Below are 23148 nucleotides of genomic sequence, written 5' to 3' on the forward strand. Positions count from 1 at the left end.
TGAGCTTTTTTCTTTGTCATTGTATCTTGCCTCTGGGCACACTATAAAAACGTTGTATTGGTTCCATAATACTATGACGTATTTATGGTCAAATGAGACTGACTTCTCAGGGCCCCTAATGGGAGGAAGGAGCCCCTCGATGAGCCTGAAATGAAGATACATTGTTTGCAATCTTTCTCTCTAAGTGATAACGGTCATAGTAAAGGTAAAATTTGCTGACTAAATGGACTAGATTCTTAGCTTTTTCACGACTCAAAATCCAAAAAAACAGATGATTGTAATAACCTGCATGAACTTAAAATGGTTCAAATGTCAGAGAGGTACAAACAGTAAACAATAAACAAACAGTTTATTCATTTTTTGTTGTTAAATTTAAACTGCAATGGAGTTTTTTTTCTACAGAGTGAGTCAGAGACAAGTTAAGCAGCGAGTACAAAGAAAAGTCTGTTTATTTTGTTGCACCTGAAATAGAGAGTGAACATTTCCATTCCTTCCGGTACATTTGTTGATGTGTGAAATGTTGTTTGTAAAAAAATAAATATCACTGAATGTTGCAGAGAAAATGTCACACTTCCCCTCTTGTGGTTATCGATCCGCAATTTTCAGTGTGAAACACAAAGTTAAAGTTATTTAATCTTGTTGGTAATTCTGCAGGGTTGGTTTGGGCAGTGGTGCAGTGATCACAGTGCTCTTGCCTCACAGCAAGCAGGTTCCTGGTTCAAATCTCCATCGGACGGAGCCTCGCTATGTGGAGTTTGCATGTTCTCCCAGTGCATGAGTGGGTTCTCTCAAGGAACTCTGGCTTCCTCCCACAGTCCAAAGACATGCTCGTTAGGTTAATAGGTGACACTAAATGTCCCGTAGGTGTGAATGCGAGTGGCTGGTTGTCTGTCTCTCTATGTCAGCCCTAGTGACTGGCAAACAGTCCAGGGTATACCCCGCCTCTCGCCCAATGACAGCTGGGATCAGCTAGCCCCCATGTGACCCCGAACGGGATGGATGGACGGTGTGGGCTGGTGGCAGGACCCACTATGACATCTTTTCATGGGGCCCAGAATTTCCTGTAGACCCCCCTGCTCACAGAAGTGACAAATAGCCCCTACCATCCCTGAAGCCCAGTATGACATCCACACATCTTTGTTTTGTAGAAGTATTATACCAAACCTCCAAAATACACATTTAAAAAAGGTAACAAATTATCACAGTCTATAATTAAGTTAATAATGTTTTCTTACTAAACAGCATGAGCTAACCAGGCTGTCTCTGTTTCTCTCTCTTGCTGAGTTTATTCTCAGTGGACGCTGATGCGCACACAACAAAACAAGGCCCTCCTCTCTCTCTCTCTCTCTCTCTCTCTCTCTCTCTCTCTGCGCTGCTCTCTCTCCCGAGGTCCTCTTCTCCATCCCGTCTCCCCTCCTCTGCACCTGCTCCTCCCCTCCTGCTTTATTATCCTCAGACTCACAGCAGCTCTCCGTCCTCTCCGAGTGATGCTCCTCGGCGGCTCACATCGGTGGGTTATCTCCGCCCGGTTCAGGGAGGAGGACGGCTCCGGCTTGTTTTTCTCCTCAGGAAACACTCACTGAAGCACGGGCAGTACATGGGAATTTAACGGAGCCGGTGAGGGAGTGAGCAGAAGGAGGGTATAGGACGACGAAGAGACACTGAAGTCCCATCCGAGAGAGGAGAGGAGGCAGAGGAGGAGGAAGGGAACTCCGGAGAAACGGTCCCGTCGGGACGGGGCAAGGCAGCGGAGGTTTTTGAGCTTAAAATAGTTTGAAATTGAATCGAGATGTCTGCTTTTGCTGTTTTTGGTTCTGAAAAATAAAATCGCAGGATTTAAAAAAAAGGGTTTCTGAGTTGCGGTCGGTCGGTGGATAATTGTGATGGAGTGAGAAAAAGAGAGGACGCACTGTAACTTCAGCCTCGCCATGAAATCAGTGTTCTTCAGTCGCTTCTTCATCCTGCTACCCTGGGTCCTGATTGTCATCATCATGATCGATATCGACAGTAAACGGGCGATCCGGGTTCCTGTAGCAGGTCAGAGCGGCAGGGCGCAGCGGGCGGCCCGGACACCGGGCGCTCAGAACCAGTCCGCCCTGCCGGTTATTTACGCCATCACTCCGACATACACCCGCCCGGTGCAGAAAGCGGAGCTGACCCGCCTGGCCCACGCCTTCCGCCAGGTGCCCCGCTTCCACTGGATTGTAGTGGAGGACTCCTCGTCGCGCACGGATCTGGTGGCGCGCTTTCTGGCCCGGAGCGGCGTGCCCTTCACGCACCTGAATATTTTCACTCCCCGCAGGTTCAAACGCGCCGGGATGCCACGCGCCACCGAGCAGAGGAATGTGGCTCTCGCGTGGCTCCGGCAGCACCGGAGCAAGCGGGACCCCGGGGTGGTTTTCTTTGCGGATGACGACAACACATACAGCCTGGAGCTGTTTGAAGAGGTAACCTGTCATTTATTATGTTACCATGTGTTATTATTGTCTGCCCTGCATCATTTCAGCTGCAGCCTGTGGGACTTACAGCAGAGTCATTCTTTAACGTTCATTTACTAAAAACTACATTTCAGTGTTTAACTAGAAAACCATGAGCTTAAAACACAGGTGTGGATCTTTTAAATAACTTAATTTTTGCATTTATTAACCAATACTCTGAACCATCTATGGCACTCGTACTTGTATTTAACCAAGAGAAGCCTCTTCCCATTTAGATACAATAATCTATTTCCCTGGCCAAGACGCACAGAAAGTTTCAAACAAGAACAAACAACAGACAAACAAAAAGCAAAAAGATGACATCAATTCAATAGCTTCAAGCAGTCTGCTTGGTCATATTAGCAAATAAGAAGTAGGTTAAAATGCTTAATAACACTTTATAGAGTCCTTCCTTTAAAAATATGAATTCGATCATTTTTTATAAAGAGGTATTCACACAGTTAAGTTAGAAGTTAAGAAGTGAGTGGCCAATAGCAAAGTTTAAATCCTAAAGATGAAAGATGGCACAGGCACAGGTCATGTGGCTTCTGTGAGAGTGGTTCCCAACTGTTCTTGGAGTCGCCCGTTTAAGATTTTGATTGACTGCATCATAGCCTGAATTACAAGTGGCTGAATAAGAATCTTTGAGTGAGGGCATATATCTTTTACGCAGTTTTATCCCTAGAACTTTGACTAAACTGTCCAATAAGTCTTTTATCATTGTGTTAGTTCAAACTGCGTGGGCACATTTCATTTTGAAAACCTCCGAGTCTCTTTTCTCCTGAGATCTTTGGCGCCCACCTGGGGGGGCCTGGACCTCAGGTTTGGAACCAATGTTCCTTTATGACATGACTTTGTGCAGCCAGTGTTGATATACAGTATATTCTGAAATTCTACAACAATTATGATAACACATATTTATTTTAAACTTAATATTTCAACTTCTTCGACTGTAAAAACATGATAAAAATAAAAGCTTGTTTGTGATAAACTTTAAGTTCAAACAGAAGATGAACTCCATCGTTAGAGGGTGGCCGCTTCAAGTTTTTCGACACATTATTGTTTTTGGTCAATTTCATTGTTTGTGAGTCGTCACAATACCACAATTCTAAACTTCATTACTATACTAGCAATCACGTAACAACATTAATACTTGTTTTAAAATCATGGCAACAAAAATGACCCATTATTGTTTTGTTTTTTATTATTATATTCCAAGATTGAGAGCAATTCTGCACACTGTCTTGATGCACAAATACTTTGCCAATGATTTATCATTTCATGCAATTTAAACAGTTTCTCCTCCATTGCTCTTTGTCTTAAGAGACATAAACATGATTCTCACAACTTTATAAGATACTAAAAGAGCTTGACAAATGTGAGTATGTCAGACTTGGAATTTGAGTAGACCGCTTCTCTCCTAATTTCTCTCGCAGCAGCTTTTGGATGAAATATGGCAGAATATCTGCAGTTCTTTTAAAGCTTCAGCACTTATTTATACTTTCCATCATTTAAAAAAATCAGGGATTGCATTGTTTTAATTCACATGGTATCAAAAACGATTTAAAATTTTGACATCCTTAATCCTGATCCAGTTCAAAATGTAATATTTTCTTGTAGACCCATGCTTCATTCTCTCCATGTTTATAGAAAATTGGACCAGTAGTTCTGTAAATCTGTAACTCAAAAACACCCCCTCTTTGATGTGCCTGCAACATTTCTGGGTCCCAGTTTTCTGAGTGTTTCTACATTGCTCCCACCTTTATACTGCACAGAGAAAGTCATTGTTAGACATTTCCCAAAAGGGATCATTTGTAGGACTGCAGACATTGAAATTCACCTGCTCTACATGTTGATGAGATCCCGCTGAAACCTTCCAAAAACACCCCAGGGAGGCTCATGAACCGCAGCTCATTTCACCTGAGAGGGCATTGTCAGATAAATGTATTCAAGTAGTGAAGCTGCTAAAACTAAAAGGAAACTTTTAGAATTAAAAAAAGTCTGTTGACAGTAAGAGGAGGAGCTGAGTGAAGGCGTAAAAAGAGTTAGACAGAGAAAAATGAAGAGTGAGAAGGAGTGACAGAGGGAAGAGGAATCAGAGAGATGGCTGCTGCTCAGGATGTTTTTGTGCTCCAGAGATGCCAGTTATTTAAAATCGTTATCTCACCAACATCACTGTCTGATTTTCTAACGATCCACTCTCCAGAAGAGCAGAGTTGACTTGCTGTATTTTGTGCATGTGTGAGTTTATGACTCTTCTGGGGCTCTGTATATTGACCCGAAAGTTAGGTAGTCTAAATTTCCAATATGGTGACCTCCATCGTTAGGATCACGATGGCTCTTCAGAAACTAATGGGTGAGGTCAGTGTTTCATAAAGTTAATGTTTTGAACAAAGAGGTCTATTTGAAACTTAGAATCACAGTCTGAGCCTATAATACAAAAACACACTCTTTTAATGGACCTACATTAGCCATTGCAGCCTGTTTTATTGCTGCTGCTTTGAATAATCTACTGGAGAAATTGCAAATCTGTTTGTGACAATTAATAATTTAGACCTCTAGAATTACATGGCCAGTTTTAAAAAATAGCAGAATTACCTTTTAAAGATTAGAAGTTTTTTTTTTTTTAAATTACAGTATTTTCCTGTTTACCACGCTGCTTAATAGATGTACTAATTTAGAACACTTTGAAGGAGCATTAGGATCCGTTTTAGACCCTGAAAGTCTCAGTCTTTGAACAAAAAATAATAAAAGTATATATCGACCAGCTGTAGCCTGAGGGTCTGAGTTGGTCAACATGCTAAATGATATGCCGGACAGTATCTTGTATCGGCAAACTGACACCAAGTCGATGTCTGCAAGTGTGTTTGTGTTATAAGGATATCTCTTTTCACATCACAGGTAGTGATCAGTCGTTCTTTGTATAGAAGACACTGAGTCAATGTCTAATCCACACTGCTCCAGACTCAGAATCATAAAGATAAGCTAGAACACAACAGAGCTCTCCTTCTTCAGACCGCTTTCTTTGCAAATGTGCCGTAATTAATCTCAGCCATCATCATGTATTTGTACATTCATATTGATTCCACAACGGCGGAAAATTGGAGTTCCAGTCTGTGAATCCAAATTGCGTTTTTAGCATTATGAAAGCATGGCACAGCAGGAGCTCCACATACACACACAGTCAGACATGCACACACACACAGGGCTGCTTGACTGATACCGTCTCGCCTCTGTTACTACCTCCGAACACTGTACAGAGGGGGGATCACTTCGTCCCCTGATTACGCCTCTGCTATATTCAGATTTAAGTCAAGACGTCCCATGGGCCGTAAATATCGCGGCTTGAAACGGCATACTGCCACATATGCACAAACTCTGAATGAATGCTTCTCTGATTGCTGATTGCTCACACTGATTACTACCATCAAAGATGTCTGGCCCAAATCTGAAATTGCTGTAATTTCCTCCAGTGATAAAATGTGCAGACTGCAAAACACAATGATATAAACTAGCTGATAAATCTACAGTGAATGAAAATGTAAAATCAGGAGCAATATGTTGTATCTTATCTGAATGTTAAAATCATAATCTACACTTCATGCTGAGTCATTAGATGGTTGGTGAGCTTTGACCCTGTGGTCTGTGGAGATGATGACCCATGCAGATAATTCTCCACAACCTTAGCATTCTCTTGAGTCTATGCACGGTAACTATTGTATGTTTGCCTGCAACATGCTGATTTGAGAAGGCCCTCTCTTCCGTCATCCCAGTCTCACAACATTTGTGAAATACTGACAGAAGTTAAGAAATAGATATGTATATGGATTAATGTTTCCATTTTCCTTTTTTCAGCCAGCCATCACTAGTTTCCGACATGTATTTCTAATGGAAGTAGATGTTGTTCTTGCAACCTGAAAGCCTTTTTGTTTCAGTTTGCACAACAGCATAACATTGTGCTGCTACGAGTTTGCCAAGCAACTTGCAGGGCTTTCTATCAGAAAGCTTTCTGTTTCACTCAGAAGACCATTGCTCCTCTCTGATGTGAGACCAGAAGGCAACTTTAAAGTTGACGTATTACGCTCATCGTTTAAAACTCACATAGGGTTATAATGATGGATGCCCATACTAAATTCTGGCAAAGTTGATGAGTTGATGAATTCATGAGGTAAACGTAGTAATCACAGGATGAGTCTGCAGAGGGCGCTAAATGGCTCATTCTGCAAATCATGCGATAGTTCCCCGATATGAAACCAAAAACTTCAGGAGACGGCTTAAAACCTCTACGTACATAGGCTCTATTCTCCCAGCACTGGACAACAGCCCTCCCTGGCAACCCTGCAGTGTTCTGCCCCCCAGCAGGTTTCCAGAGATCTGGCCAATCAGAAGAAAGTATCATGTGGGGAGGGGGGCCTTACAGAGACAAACAAACGTTTTCAGGCAAAGGCTAAAATTAGGGTTTGAACGGACGCCAGTAAGAAAAATAAGGAGTGTTTTTTGCATAAAATCACACAGAGCTAATCTATGGGTTGACAACATGAAAGGTGAAAATGAGTATAATCTTTATATACTGTGAAATCCTTTCGGAGCAGGGAGAGAATGCTTTTCACTTTTCTTTGTGAATTACTGTAAGGTTTACTCCATTATCACCATAGACGCATAAAATCTAATTTTCTTTTCAGCTCCGAATAGCCTTTAAAAATTAACCAACTGCTGAATAGAGATGCAGGTTTATATTTGAACGTCTGGATCAGCTCCAAATGAAGAGACCCGCCCATATGACAGGTAATTCAACTGCAGGAGAAACTTGATGCTCACAGCAATGACTGTGGAGAAATAAAAAAGTGCACGCAGTGATATCAAAATTAGCTATCCGTTAAAATGAGTTGGAAAATATTGAGCAGCCAGACTCAATATTGTGCACCCCTACTGTGGGGAGCCTTTCAGCTAAAATTAAATTCAAATGACCCAAAAAGCATGTCACTTATTTTCCTATTGGAGAATATATTCAATCACCTGCTGCTGACTCACACTGGATATTCACGGCTTTGTATCCCAGAATGCAACACTTTGCTAAAAATCCTCTGCACTGTGAACCCATAGCACAGTGCTGAGTCCACCCTGACACAGTTTCAGTGTTCGATTCTTTGCCTGAGGCTTGGTGTAAAGAGCATCTGTGTGATTTGTTGATAGCACACTGTCTTCTCTCTGTCCTGCTGCCTATTTCATTACCAGGCTCCTCTGTGCAGGTAATGGCCTGTCATAGGGAGATAATAGGCTGTCATACGGCTGTAATAACCTGCAGCAACTGTCTGCAGGCTTTAGACTGATGGCAGCCACTGTGTTTATGGTGGCTGGCAGCTTTATATTGGATGCCTTAGATCATTTCAGGAAGAAAAAATGAGGAACATTTGTGCAACTAAAATATGATTTGACCTTGATCTCTTGTAATTTATCTCATCGTAATCTATTGTGATTCCTTTGTGCAATGACAGAATAGCATCAGATTTTCTTAAGCACTTTGCAATTTAATACTGCTTAGCATGAGATAAGTGTCTCGATACTGGCAATAAAGAAGTACCCTCATAGCATGATCACACAAAACCCACAGTGCCCATGCTGTTTTATTTCCCCTGCCTGTTTTATTTCTATATAAAATTGAGAGCCTTGACCAATCTTCATAAATGCAGTGAATACAGAAATCTTCAGATTAGTGTCATTTGAACATCTGCCTCTAGAGATTAGGCTTTACTTAACACAGCAGGAGTGAAATAGACTTGAACAGCACAGCAAGTCACATGCATATTGGTTGCCCTCAAAACAGTGCCAGAAATACTGTTTACACCGGCTGTGTTATTGGGGGAAAACACAGAGAAGGAATATAGTACTAAAAAAAGGTTTAGGCACTGTGGAGGATCCCAACTTGATCTAATGTCAGCCTTGAACCAAGCATCTGTAGAAAAGATATCAGTGTGCTGTGGACGGATTTTAATGCAAGATACAGCCACATAGCTTTGGGTGGATTTTAAAGAGGACATATATAACCCTTTTCTGTCTTTTCAAACAGTCCCCTGTGGTCTAAATGAAACATCTGTTCTGTGCTTTGGTCAAAATATAACTTAAATGAAGCACCAGAGGAGGTTTGTGACCCTGTATAAACCAGCTCTCTCAGAAGGCTCCGTTTTGGTGTGTGTGTTTCTTTAAATCCTGAGTTTTCCCGGTAGACACCACTCCTTCACTAGCAAGAATAAAAATGACGGACCTGCCAAAAAGTTTTGCTCTAGGCAGGGGATTGAGTCCATAGGTGGAGATACCAGGGGAGGGGAGGGGATTTTTTTTTTTACCAGAATCCCACTGTGACATCACAAGGAGAGCAAATTTGGAACTGAGCGTTTTTCTCTGTGTTGTAAGACTTATGCAGACCACAAACAAAGGACTGGATGGATTTATTTCACATTTTGTGGATCAGTAGACACTCAGGTTACCTAAATAAATGTTTGAAAACACTGTAAAGGTGGATTTTTCATAATATGTCCCCTTTAACCAATTCTATCATTCTCGTAGCTTTTGCTGAGCATAAGGCAACACTTGAAGTAACCTAATTAACAACTGAGGAACCCCAACTGGGCCAAAAATCAGCCCCATTCTTGACTCTGAGATGTTGATTACATGAAAGTAGCTTCCCAGACTTTTTTTTTCTCCCTTAAAGAGCGCTGCAAACTACCACAGAGTAATGAGCACAAAGATTCCCCCTCCAAAGCCCTCATGAAAAAAACATTGGTACGTAGCAAATGTTTAACAAACCTCCTTCGTCCTTTTCCTCCTTCTGGCTCCAGAGTCAGAGCGAGAAGTCAGGTGGAAAGACATTAAGCATTAAGAGTGGAGTTAAAGGGTGTATTCTCCGTTTCCGCACATTAGTCAGCTCTCAGATTGGCATGGGTTATTATCCACGCGACACGTTCCAGCTGAGTCGCCTTCCAGCAGTCAATAGAGTGTCAGAAAATGCAACACCGCTTATGTAATGCCGCCCATGTAATTGCAATTTGATTGCAGACACTCATACTGTAAACTACCAAACACACACACACACACACCGCCTCCGGTTTTTCCTTCAGGTGATTTTACATTTTTGCCTCAGGAGTCAGTTTGCTGACGTCATGAGGAGCTCCCTCACTTCCCACTACATTAAAATGGTGTTAATGAACACTTTGTTTAGCTGTTTAGTTTATTTTTCTAGAAATCTTTTCCTTTGAGAGCTAAATAAACGTTAGATTATTTTACAGTATTTAAAGCATCGGTGGACAGTAATACGTCATATTACCCAAAATAATTAACATCTTATAGGGTTAGAAATCCCCTAAGCAACAATGAATGAGGCTTATTGAGGACAATCGAGGAAGATCTACCAACGCACAGCGGAGGGATTGCTTTGGTGGGTAAATTCAACCACTAACAAGGAGAAGATTCAATATTCTGGGTCCAGTTATATTCAAGTAATTGAGTTGTGCTCAATTGTACAGATTGTTGCTTGCCCAAAGGCTGGCCCACACTCAAAGATTTTTTAAATATAAACAGATGTTGAAAACGTGAGAGACCCCACACATGACTTTAAATAGTGATAGGTTAAACAGTTTTGTTTGTAAAGTGTGTAGAGAGCCATTATATTACCATAACAGCACAACACTCACTAACAGATTCCGTTCACTAACAACCAGAGTCTCGACCCTCAAAACTATGAATCCTACAAAATCCTGCAGTCAAATGCAACATGAGAGCAAACTAAAATTTGGACTGTTGTTTACTGGAAGTTCATGAAGAAACCAACAGCTATGGATGGATTCATGGAGACTGTATGAACATGGGATGAGCAGTTGTCTGTCGTGTACATGTGCAGTCTATTTGTACCTCTGTAGTACATATTAACCACAGAGTTGTCCAAATCGGAAGTATCAAACATGTTTAAAATTTGCGATTCAAAATCACTGCCACAAAGATGTTCCCCAATGCAGTGTGGGGGGAGTGACATATCTTAAAATACCTCACACTGCTGGAAAATCTAGCAAGATAATCATTAAAACTATCCAATAATGGAGACTCTGCTTTCTTTTGAGTGTGTACCCTGCATGCGTTGATTGATTTCAAAGATGTGGTTAATCACAAATTCAGTCTCGGTGCTCATAGTGTTGTTCATGATTCCTTCTGGTGCTGACAACATGATGTCTTAACATTATTAAATAGAAAACATATGGTGCAAGAAATATAAGCAGGTAAACTTAAACTTAGTCAAAGTTCATCGCAGAAGCAGACTAGACATAAGATAAATTTAATTGTTCATGCTACCTCTGAAGAAGATGCCTACCAGCCAGATGAAGAACAAGTGTATATGCATCCCTAATTCCGACTCACCCAGACCCCTCATGAGGGGCCCATATTGAATACTAAACTATGGCCCAGTTTCCATGGAGGCTCCACATGGGTGGGCCTGGATGGGTAGATGAAGGGCCCTTGAAGGGGCTCCATAGAGAGCCAATAATGTATGAATGTGTCCCACTTGGTAGTCATCCAAAACCCATGTGGACTGTCTGAATGGTATGCCCTTTTCTAGCCAATGAATATTGTTCTGGCTGACCCTCTTAAAAGCCTGCTATGAACCCATGAAGTGCACAAAAACCCAGCGAAGGATGTGTGTGAATGTGTTGGCTTGGAAGATGTATACTCACTTTTTTACTGGTGAGTTTAAAAAGCAAGTAAGCAATCTGCTGAAATTTCCAATTTGTCTGACTTTCTTATCAACATCAATGATCTCATTCCTCTTTGTAATTAAAGCCCGGAAAGATTCACTTAAATGACCCTGAAGTCAGCCTTGGTGTTATATGAGCAACATGGAAGGAAAAGCTCCACCATTAGTAGTTACTTCTGATGGTCACTTTACATAGCAACACATCAGTGTGTGAATGTGTAGGTGTGACGCAGAATAAAAGTGCTTTGAGTGATTAGAAGCGCTACACAAGTAACTCAAGTAACTTTTGTGACAGTATTTCGTTATGAATTGGCTCTATACAAATAAAGAGAGAGTGATTGATATTTTGCTTAGTTGAGACATTACGCTCTAGTTAAGCTGAACCATCTGTTCCTGTTGTGAAACCAAACAATCACATAACTTGAGTTAGAACTAGTTTCAACGTATAGGTTCAGTGTGGATATTATACGATAACTTAAACATAGCTGCTGAAACAGTCCACACAGCCATAAGATCTCCCTCCCTACAGAGAGCTATAAGTCCCATCATTTTTTACAACTACAGTGTCTAACCGTCTGACTGCTCACATTTCCTCTGTACGATCTCAGCTATTACTTTGTGAGTGCAGTGTCATCATTAAAACCAATAGAGATGATGGCCAATGCTTTAAATGTGAGACCTACGCTGTAATAACTCAGCATTATCTGATAAAACCGCTCTTACAACTCTTTCGCGTTGATATATAGTGAGTATATGCCAGTAAGCCTTTATGCTAAGCCCACCTCTGTCTGTTTCTGCTTGGTATTTCCATTAAAGAAGCGTTTAAACTTGGCTACAAAACGAGCAATCAAGAAAATTAAGCTGTGCTTTTTTTCCTTCTTCTTCATTCCTGAAGAGCTGACTCTGAGGATGAAGGCTTTTCAGCTGACGGCAGCATGGCAGAGCTGTTTGATTCAGCTGCAGCAGCCTGTCAGCCAGGCGAGACTTCGTCAGACCGTTTTTGAATAATTGAGCTTCCCCCGGCCCTGAGAGCTCCCCAGTAGTCAAAGCGACTATTTTAGGGAGCAGGTACTTACGCAAATGCTCTGTGCTGAAGTGTGACTCTGGGACACCTCTCTCTTATGGTGCCATAGTGTTCGTTTTGAGTCCTGATGTGGTGTGATGCTGCAGAAGCTATAAGATTATTTTCTCTGGTTACTCTCCTTTGAAATGAATTTGGATTTTCAAACTACTTTCCCACAGTTAAAAATTCCTTTTCTCATGTGTTAGACCTCCTACTGGGGAGGCAGTTGGTTTGAGGGAACAGCTGAAAGATAGTCTTTCTAAAGGTTGAAAGGCATACATACAAACGTTAGGGATATATTTGATAAAGTGCCAGAGCATCAGACTCCAGGCCGGCAGAGAATTGCCGGGCAGCACAAAGAGAAACTGCTGGGATAAAGGATCCAGAGCAAAATGGGAAATTCAATTTCCTCAAACCCCTATGAGCAATTATCATAATTACATAGTGTAGTGGGAGATGCCGGGATGGTGTGGGGGTTCTAATGTCAGGGAAGCGAAGCAGAAAGGAGACGAACCTCGCCAAGAGAAATTGTCTGTGATCGGGTGGGTGGGAGGAAAAGGACGGGGGAGAGAGGAAGGTGACGGAGAGGTTGGAGGCTTTTAAGGGCCAGTGTAAATGTTAAAACGTGTAACGCACCAGTGCTCTGCTCTTTCCTGCTGCTTTTTTACACTGAAATTGCAGTTTGACGACATGCCCTCCCTTTTCTCCCTCATCAAATCTCTTTTTTTGCCTTTGTTCACTGCTGTGTGTAGCAGTGGTCGGCACACACTGCTGTGAAACACAAGCTGATATTCACTGAAGCCGCTTTATTAACAGGAAAATGAGACATTTTGTTATCAGGGCTTGAATAAGGCTTTCAGCTTGTTATAGCTACCCACAAATTTGACTGGAAAATATGTATGAGGGAGTTAAGTTTTGAGTAACATGGGCCATATTTTTACACATTTAGTTGTCTAAATTACTTACTCACAAAAAATAAAAAAAAATAAAAACTTTGGACGTTATGTGGGATACTGCTTCAGCCAGCAGATACAAAAACAGACGCCAAAGACTGAAATGTAAATCTTTTAGCTAAATCAGCCATTTTAAAGTGTTCACCAAAAACTGTATTTTTTGCCACTGGCAGATGCAAATCATTACAAAAAAACACTACAAAAAAGTTATCTCCAGATTTATTCCTGTTTTTTTAAAGCGTAGGATGCTTTTTTGAAAACAGACACTTGTGTTTCCTTTGCTTCCTCAAACACACCGGACTCCATTTAGAAAAAACGGTAATTTTAATAATAATAATGATAATAATAATAAAAAAAATTTAAAGGCGCCTTTCAAAACTCTCAAGGTCACCTTAAAAAGCAGAGATAAAAAAACAAAGTAACAACACATCGATAAAATTAACATTAAAAACTTATTAAAAACTTAATAAAAAATTTATGAGACCGGATGGAGAATGATCAGACTGAATAAGCCAGTTTACAAAGAAGTGTTTTGAGAAGTGATTTCAAAATGGAGACAGAGTCGATATTATGGATTTATGGTGGGAGGGAGTTCCAGAGGTGGGGGGCAGAGTGGCTGAAGGCCCTGGACCCCTATGGTGGGCAGGTGTGAGGGTTGTGCAGTGAGTTGAATGGAAGAAGAAGAGCTGAGAGTGCGGGTGTGTTGATTTCCTTGATTCATTGTTTTTTTTTGTTTTTTTTGTGACACAATAGTTAAAAAAATCCATGAAAAAACTGATCAGTTGAGGCAAAAGCAGACAAACAACTCCTGTGTTTGGCAATGTTTAATGACTCTTTTGGCAATGGATTGTGACAGATTCACTAAAAAATTATGTATTATCTATTGTTAAAAAAAATGCATCTCTTATTCATTCTGTCACAGTAAAGGGTGATACAGAGCTGGTGTAGTTATCACAGGTCTCCTGTTTGAACCAAACACTGTGAAATTAAAAAATATTGGAATTGGAATTGAAAAACCTTTATTGTTCCCGAGGCACAACAGAGTTTCATAGAGGCAATACTCCTCGTAAAGACAGCACAAAGACATGTGTATAAAACATAACTCCCATGGATATCATCATGATGGACATGAGTGAGATAAGAGACACAAAGAGCAACAGTCCAGACTCAATAGTAAAAATGTACAGACAACAACATTGACAGCTTATTTAGAAACCAACTGCTGATGGGACAAACGACCTCAGGTTGTTTTATTTGGCCCTCCTTTGGCCCTCCTAACCTAAACTCTGCATGCAGAGGGTCAGGGTCTTTCAAGTGGCTCTTATCTTAAAAACATGGCCAAGATCATTCAAGTCAACGGCAACAATCTTTCAGCAAAGGTTATCTATATTTCCCAGCCTGTGTTTGTTCACGCTGCTGAGGTTACCATACCGACAGACCATCACAAAAGTTGAAATGGACTCAATAAAAGTTTTATGAAAATATAATATTTTTAGAAGAGAGTTGTCAACATTAAAGCTCCTCAGCTTTCTCAGGAAAAACACTCTGGTTGGCTTTTTTTTACAGATAGCATCATGATGGTGTTAGCATCAAAGGTCCGTTTTTATCAAGGATGGTACCCAACAGTGTTGTAGTACTCAAAATCAGTCTCAATACCGGTGTCGAGACCACTTTTTGAAGGTCTCAGTCTTGTCTTGAATTCATAAGCATTTTCACTGAGTTTGGTCTCCACCCAGTTTGAGACTGGGTGGACTCCGGATTTTAAATCATGACTGGTCAAGACCATCACTGATACAGTGTAAGCTTCTTTTTCATGTCATTACTGTTTAGCAGCTACTGTTTGATGCTGTGACAGGAATTCAATTAGCATCTCTTTTGTTTTGGAGACATTGAGATGGAAGTTGGAGCCATCGCACCATTTAATGAATTTGCTCCGGTTAGATGTTCTCAGAGAAGTCGCTGAGTCTCATACTTATGTATGCACAACGTCACACACATTACTCGTCCAATATGCACACCCCTCCATCTCTTTACTTTATTTTACACACAAACCCATAAAGCAATCAACCTGCACACATATCATGCACCATTGCATCACAGCTTTATAGCCCGTGCCAGCTCTCTCTAATTTGATTCATTCATTTTCCCTCAGCTCATTTCTTCCTCCCTTCCTCAGATTGCCTCTGCCATGCATATTAATAACACAGAGATAAAAAATACGCTTGATTAAAATCAGCCACCCGAAACACTCGCCCCGGTGTGCAAACAACACAATAACGTCTCTTTCTCCAGGGCAGGAGGCAGGAAACGAGAACATCCATAATGGATTTCATATACTTCATCATTAAGAGTCTCTTTGTGTGTACACACAATTCACTGCTCACCTATTTGTCTGCAGGGAGAGAGTCAGAGTTGATTACTCGACTGAGCTGCAGCGCTCCCAGACACGGTGTCCTGGCTCCGAGTCAGATGAAATGTGATTCCTCTCAACGCTGTTATTTTTTTCTTTTGTTCACTTGTAAATAGCATGCGTTCACCGACTGAGCTGCTGGTGCTGTAATTTGTCAGGAGAGAGAGGCTGTCGTACGCCCAGCTGGGTCTGAAATTATTTTTCTTGTGTGGCAAAGATGAATTATTTGTTATCTCAGGACAGTTTCTGCCCTCAGGTGAAGATATCTATATTGATAATGAGACAGGAGCTTTCTTTATGCATGACAGTGTCTGCTGCCTAAACTCTACAGTGGAAACTAATGTACCACGGCACAAAGGCTTTTACTACTATGTCAGTGGAGTAAAGAGAGTGGAAGCATGAAGCTTGCATTTGCATCAGCTCATACAGAATAAGGGACAAGACAAGAAATGTCATTTCTCTGGAATCTTTCCCACTCTTGACTTCTTTTTTACAGCTTGACCAATTTGAGAGTTTTAAAAGCGTTACTGATATTAGCAGGGAAAATGTTAGTACCACGCTTAAGAAGAGGTAAGGCAAGATATCAAAGTCAATCAGATTCAGATTTTTTTTTTTTTTATTGTCCCACAAGGGAAAATTTGCATTGCAACAGGAGCACACAGAAGACAAGAAACACAAGGACAACATCACCATAAAACATAAACCAAAAAAAATAAATTAAAATAATAATAATAAAAAATCAGACAACACAGCAAAATATAAAACCAAATAAAAACATTGCAATAAAATCAGTCAAGAGCCCATACCGGAATGGAAATTCAAGTTATTAAAGTGCAAAGTAGAGATCTCATTTAATTTCAAACCTTTTTTTAAACCTCGAAAATCATTGAGGTTTCCCTCATTTGCAATGATGTCGAGAAACAAATCAAAACAAACCAAAAGGTCACAAAATAAAATAACAAAGTCCGGTCAGGATGATTCTCAATAGAAACAGTCACACACTGTGGGAAAGTGGTTTGAGATCATTGTCTTAATTTTTCCAAGAGAAATAAGAGTGTCAATCTTGAGAGAGTGTTGTAAATTGTTCCACATTTTTGGAGCTAAGAAGTTAAAAGTGGATTTTCCAAGTTCAGAGTAAACCCGCGGGACTAGAAGCAATAGACAGTCAGTAGAGCGACGGTGGCAGGGTCCTCCGATGCTCCAGTTCAGCAGAGATGTTATATAAAAAGCTTTGTTATAGAGAATACAATGATGAGTGTTATCGGGGTCTCTAAAGAGCAGAGTGATAAACTGAGTCTAGGGTTTAAAGAGTGGAAGCAGAGGCATGCCTTAAGATGGTATCAAGGACTGACTGACTGCTTAAGATGAACCTAACTTCTTAAGTTTCATGCCGTTTTTATTAAACATAATCAAGCAGTGGAGCTGGACGGCGCCTCTCTACACATCTTGTGCAGTGTGTCTGCTCCATGAGGCTGTGTTGAAACAGGCTGCTTGTAGCTTTCTTTGCATTTTTAGCATTTCCTTTGAGTCCTTGAAGAATTAAAACAACAATATGAAACTTTTCCACCTTAAAATATTTTTTTAAAGTTGATCAAATAGAACAAGGGCGGCTGTGGCTCAGTTGGTCGAGTCGGTCGTCCTTTAATCGGAAGGTCGGGGTTTGATCCCCAGCTCCTGCAGCAACATGTCAGATGTGTCCTTGGGCAAGACACTTAACCCCAGATTGCTCCTGCTGCTTTGTCAGTGGTGTATGAATGTGATTAGTTACTTCTTATGGACACTTTAAATAGCAACCTCTACCATCAGTGTGTGAATGTGTAGGTGTGGCCTGCGGTGTAAAAGCGCTCTGAGTAGTCCGAAGACTAGAAAAGTGCTACGCAAGCTTAAGTCTGTGTACCACAGAGCGTCTCATTCTTCTCACACCAAAAACAACTCCTCTGCCTGCTGTCTGTGATGGGGAGGCACAACAGCCCTGCATGTTTTACAACAGTGCAGTTGCAAGCGGAGACCTTTGGTGGGCGCCAAAGTGCACCAAACTAAATTCCAACTTGATTGCTGCTTTAGGGGAAGAGGATTGATATGTTGCTAATCTGTTGTGGTACTTTCTTAAGTTAATAAGAAAAGTAATACACAGGAACATAACTCCTGTTTGGTGCATTAATGTTAGTCGTTGAAGTAGATTAGATAAGTGGAGGTAGAAAGGGCAAGTAAATGCTAATCATGCATGTGTGTGTACACTTCACACTTCACACTAGTACCCCAGTTAGGCTACCGAGTCTGACATTAGAGCTCTGGGTTTTCTCCTTCAGATATTAAATGTGTAGCTGCAACACAGACAGAGAAGAGAAGAGTGATTGTGTGGAGTTTGTTGAGTTTTCACAACCCCAAGGAGAGATGTACTCCTGTGAAGCTGTGCAACTTCAGGACTTGGAAACAATAAAAGTCTCTCCTGAAAATCCCTCTTTGTGCCCTCGCAGCAACCTTTGCTGTTTCTTCTTCCACAGTTGAGTTTGTGTGAAGGAGCTGCACAGTTTGTTCCTGATGACAAACCTGATCATTGGTGGGCAGAGATGCGGTTTGTGGCTTTCTGAGAGGCTTGTTTGTTTCCTCAGATATAAACTGGATCTTTGTGGTCTGTAGGAACGACTCGTAGCTTTTCTAAAACCTTGATCTTACTCGGTGGGAACACAATTCTGGCAGATAGTTGTGTTTACACTCTTTCATGAACGACGTTTGTTTTTAAACTTTCTCTGATATTTTATTTGTGTCCTCCTTTTTTCTTTCGACAAGTTTTGTGGTCTGTTCTCTGATGTATTGATTTTTCATCGAGCTGCATCCCCGACTAAAAGGATAAGGTGTTGGCTTTCCTTTCTGCTCTAACAATTATTTGTACGTTTCTTTGCAAATATGGATTTTTTTCTTAACTTCCAGTGAAATATAAACATAGAGGCACACACACATTTCCCAGAATAGTCGCCTTTCTCTGCGGAGGATTAGATTTGAACTTGTGTTGATTTTCTTCTTCTACTCCTTAGATTAAATTCTGTAAACCCTGAAATAGGACTCTAACAAAATAACACTTTATTATCACATAGAGTTATCAAATCTTCTTACAACGAGAGCTTGAAGTGGGAATAACTCAGTTGAAATTGCAGGGAGTGTGTGAGATTGGTTTTTGTTAGCGGTAAAAAAAGAAGATGATAGTAAAATCAATCAATAAGAAATAGACTCCTGGTTTACTCGTGAATCAGCTGTAAAGAGAGAGTCTGAGAAACAGTGGAACCAGCTCACTGGTTAGCATCATTAAAACACAGATGCAGTCCCAACACTAGTCAAATTTATCACAGATTCCTGCTCAGAGCAGCAAATTTTTAGAGGGCAGGATTCAAATCATACATGACCTATAGTCGATTTTAAAAGTCAAAGTAGTTCTATCAAGTAATGAGCTTTCTTGCTCCATGTCCTATTGTTTACAGTGAGAAGGCAGACTCAGAGGGCAGAACAAACACCTAGCTGTGGAAGTGTCACCCACCTGGGGGAGGGGTTACTGCCCTTTGTGATGTCATGAAGGGAAAATCTCCAAACGGCCTGTTTGAGCACACATTTTCTGAAAAGTGGAGCAGGCAGAAGACAGAGAGGGTGGACTTTTCTCATCATTGATGAGTGTGTAGACAGACTAGAGACACATATTAGTATGGTGCAACATGTTAAAGGGGTGCTAGTGTTGTAGTGGTTAGTGCACGCGCCCCATGTACAGTGGATGTGGTCCTCCAGGTGGACGGCTCAGGTTCAAGTCCGTCCTGCGGTTCCTTTCCTGCATGCAGTTCCCCACTATCTCTTCCTGATTTCCGACTCTATCCACTGTCATATCTCCACAATAAAGGCACAAAAAGCCACAAAATAAATCTTTGAAAAAAAAAAAGAAAAAGAAAAATCTGGTAAAGTGTATTTTGCACAATATGTGACCTTTGAGAAAAATTGAGAAATGCAGTTCTTGATGTCTTAATCAGACATAATAACCACTGATGATTAGTCTTCACCTAGGATCTCTGAAAGAAGATATCCAAACACCAGTCAGTAAGATATGGCGAAAAAGCTTTTCTAAATTGTCATCAGCGATAAACTTAACAAACCCTCTTTGACCTGTGTCCCTTTTTTTTTTTTATAAAAAAAGGAAAATGCTCCTCCTGTTCACAAACTAAACTCCTGCAATAATCAGGAAGCCAATAGTCTTCTTAAGCTCCCAAAACTTCAGTCTAGTCTCTGTAATCTTTCAGCATGCTAATAGGACAGGCAGAAGGTTTAAAATGAACAACACTGGACTCTAGATGAAGGTCTGTATCTGAGCTTTAACTCTGAATATCATTACAGTCCAACAGAGCATGCAAGACTGAAAGATCAGACTAAATGTAGAGAACAGATCTGACCTCTGGTCAGAACAGGAAAGCTTTTATGGTTCAAACAGAAGGTGGGATTTTATAAATGGAGTCTGCTTAAGGTTACAAAGCCAACGTTTGTCAGAAAAAGGGAAAATATAAGCCTTGATTTAATGTACAGCATTTATAAATTAAAGCAGGCACATTTTAATTACAAGAGGAAAGGTTCAGCTGCAAACCAGTGTGCTGCCCACCTAAAGGTTCCTATGGTGCTGCCTTGCTTGTGGCCTGGACTCCATGATGTTTGGGAGCACTTTGATTTCAAGACAAATATCTGCAAGGGGACAATAAAGGGTATTATATCATGGGGCACTGATAGCCTAGCGGTTGTGTCACGCACACCATGTACAGACACTATAGTCCTCGTCACAGTGGTCGTGGGTTTGAATCCCATCCATGTTGTCTCCCACTCTCTTCTCCCAGCATTTCCTGTCTCTCTTTAGCTGTCCTATCCAACAAAAACAAAACCGCCACACAAAAAATATTTTAAAAAGGAAAGAAAAGTGTATTATATCCTTTTGTAAAATAAACAAAGTTTTATTCTTTAAAAAGGTTTAATTCTTAGCCGAAAAATTGGGGTATCCCTCCAGTGAATCAGATTATGGCAGCGTGAGAAAGCAAGCTAAATATAAAGAGCAGATGTTTTTTTCCTTGTCTCTGCTCCTGTCACTTGTTTGTTTCTACTTTCATTGCTCCTGCCAACAGGGCATCGGAAGAGCACATCATGTTCTGTATCCAACCTAAATGTGGGAGCAATAAGTTTGTGTTTTCACAAACTTTTCCTGCAGCAACACTAATGTGCAGATGGTGGCATGAGAACCAGCATGTGCTGAAGCATTCGCCACCGAGCAGAATAATGTACCATCTGCTGAAACACTGTCACCCTGCAGCTCTGTGAGGCTCCCTGCAAACACTTTGACATTGAGCTGTTGTTGAAACGACGACCTGCGACGACACTGAAAAACGGAGACAACATCTGTGTAGCTGCACCAGGACCTAAATAAAACATCTGTCAAATCCAAACTCTACATGAGGCTGGTGTCATTGATTTTTCTATCATCCTAAAATATAATGCTGTTAAAAGATTGAACATAAATAACCAGGTTGTTGAGGCTGTACATCAGTATAATTACCCAGGTACCATCATCCACGATTAACTGACCTTTGAACTTCAAACAGATGCTGTTTGTAAAAAAGCCCATCAGCAGAGAAACTTTCTCAGGAAGCTTTTGGATGTTAACGTAGACAACACTTTTATGAAGATGTTTTTTTTTCTTGTCTTATTGAAGTGGTTTTAACTTTCCACATGGCAACATGGTATGGGTCAGTCAGCATTAAGAATCATAACAGAATGCAGAGTATTATTAGTGTGGCAAAATTGCAAGTTTGTCACTCTCTGACCTAACACACCTGTATAAAGTAAAGACTTTGAAGTAGGCCCAGTAAATCCTGGCTGATCTGTGTCCAAGGAGTTAAAGTTGCTTTAGTTCGTCCGGCTGCAGATTCAGCCTGGCGGCTTGCAGGACATGGAACTAAGTAATTCATTTGTCCCTGATGCCATCGCCTTTTTAAACGACTTATTGTGTCTCTTTGTCATCTGATTTTATCTAATGTATTTATTGTCCATTGGGCTTTAACTTGTATGCTGATTGTTGGCTGGATGTATATGTATGTATGTGTTTACCACTGACTGCTTAACAAATTGCCCTCTCACAGGGATAACAAAGACAACCTTGAACTTTGAACCTTGCAGCTTGAAAGTGGACACTCTCTGATCATCACTGTCCGTCAAATGCAGTCCTCATATGTTAACTTGTCATTTTAGAGTGATTTCATCCTCAGAAAGTGTTATGAGGACGACCGGAGAGGTTCTGAGTGTCCATTGACACTGTGCCCCCCCTCCCCCCCAACCCTTCATAGACAGACTCTCTTTATAGACAGATAACTATGTAGTCTGGCCACAGTCCAGTTATAATGGATAACTGAGAGCTATAAAGACAACAGAGTGTCAGCAGTAAAGTGATCAGATGAAGCAGCCGGCCAACAACTTCCATCTCAGTCATTTAATGGAGAAGCTCAGCAGGCATTTGTTAGAGACATATGTCATTATAATTTGGCTTTGCAATCAATCATTGACATGTTCCTTTAGTCAGACATCGACTTGAACCCGGATCTCTGACTGAGACAGAGCACTGAAAATCTCCTTCAGCATTGGAGTGCATATTTCAGCACCATGGACAGAGAGCACACATCATAGTAAACCATGCAGTGTTGCCATACAGAAAATACAGCAATATAGTACTGCAGCTTTAAAATGATCCCATTTTACTCTGAACTACCGTACATAAAAAATTATAAAACACGAGGCAGGACCAAAATTTCCCCAAAATTTTCCCCACAATTTCCCAGTTTGGGATCAATAAAGTAATTCTATTCTATTCTATTCTATTCTAAAATATTACACTGAATGTCAACACTCTGCCCTGCACACCACATTAATGTTAACAAACAAACAAACAAACAAACAAAGAAAAAAAACAGTGAAATGTAAATTGTTTTGCAAACTTCACCCTTCTGTCATGAAAGAAACATCGGCAGGAATTATCTGCGGACCTCCAGCAGACGGGGCATATTTGTTAGACATGTGTTTATTGGTGATACTGTGAATGTGTGTGTGTGTGTGTATGTGTGTGTGTGTGTTTATGAGAAAAAGAGTTAGAGCATTTTTGCCAGTGTGTGAATCTGAGTCGTGCATTTGAGACATCTGAAATACACATAAATCTGATTTTAACCTTGGTTTTCGGTCGTCTTCTATTTACAATTGTAAATGCTCCGTCCTGATTTAACTCGTACAGGGTGGGCTCTAAGGTTGTGCTCGGTAATCAGGTCTGAGCACATAGATTGTGAGCTTTGAACATGCGTCGTAAACGATTCAGTTGTACAGTTAGAGCTGACATTCCACCACAACTTTTATACAATGGTACAGTGTACGCTGGGCTTCAGGGGGCGTATAGAGGGTAGACTGCCTGTGTGGCTGCACAGTACTGTATAAGCTCTGAGGGTCTGTTG

At 40.8% G+C, this 23148-nt stretch overlaps 1 protein-coding gene across 1 annotated transcript in view; it reads left to right on the top strand.

Annotated features, from left to right (window-relative positions):
- The first annotated feature begins 1357 nt into the window (after positions 1-1357).
- The window catches only part of b3gat2 (beta-1,3-glucuronyltransferase 2 (glucuronosyltransferase S)), a 58886-nt gene continuing 37095 nt past the window's right edge, over positions 1358-23148 (top strand). The window contains exon 1 of the mRNA XM_020654323.3: positions 1358-2447. Coding sequence (XP_020509979.1) covers positions 1929-2447 — 519 coding nt within the window. The 5' untranslated portion in view covers positions 1358-1928. The remainder of the gene's footprint in view (positions 2448-23148) is intronic.

Source organism: Labrus bergylta, chromosome 10 (genome assembly GCF_963930695.1).
Source record: "Labrus bergylta chromosome 10, fLabBer1.1, whole genome shotgun sequence".
In the NCBI taxonomy this organism is placed as follows: Eukaryota; Metazoa; Chordata; class Actinopteri; order Labriformes; family Labridae; genus Labrus; species Labrus bergylta.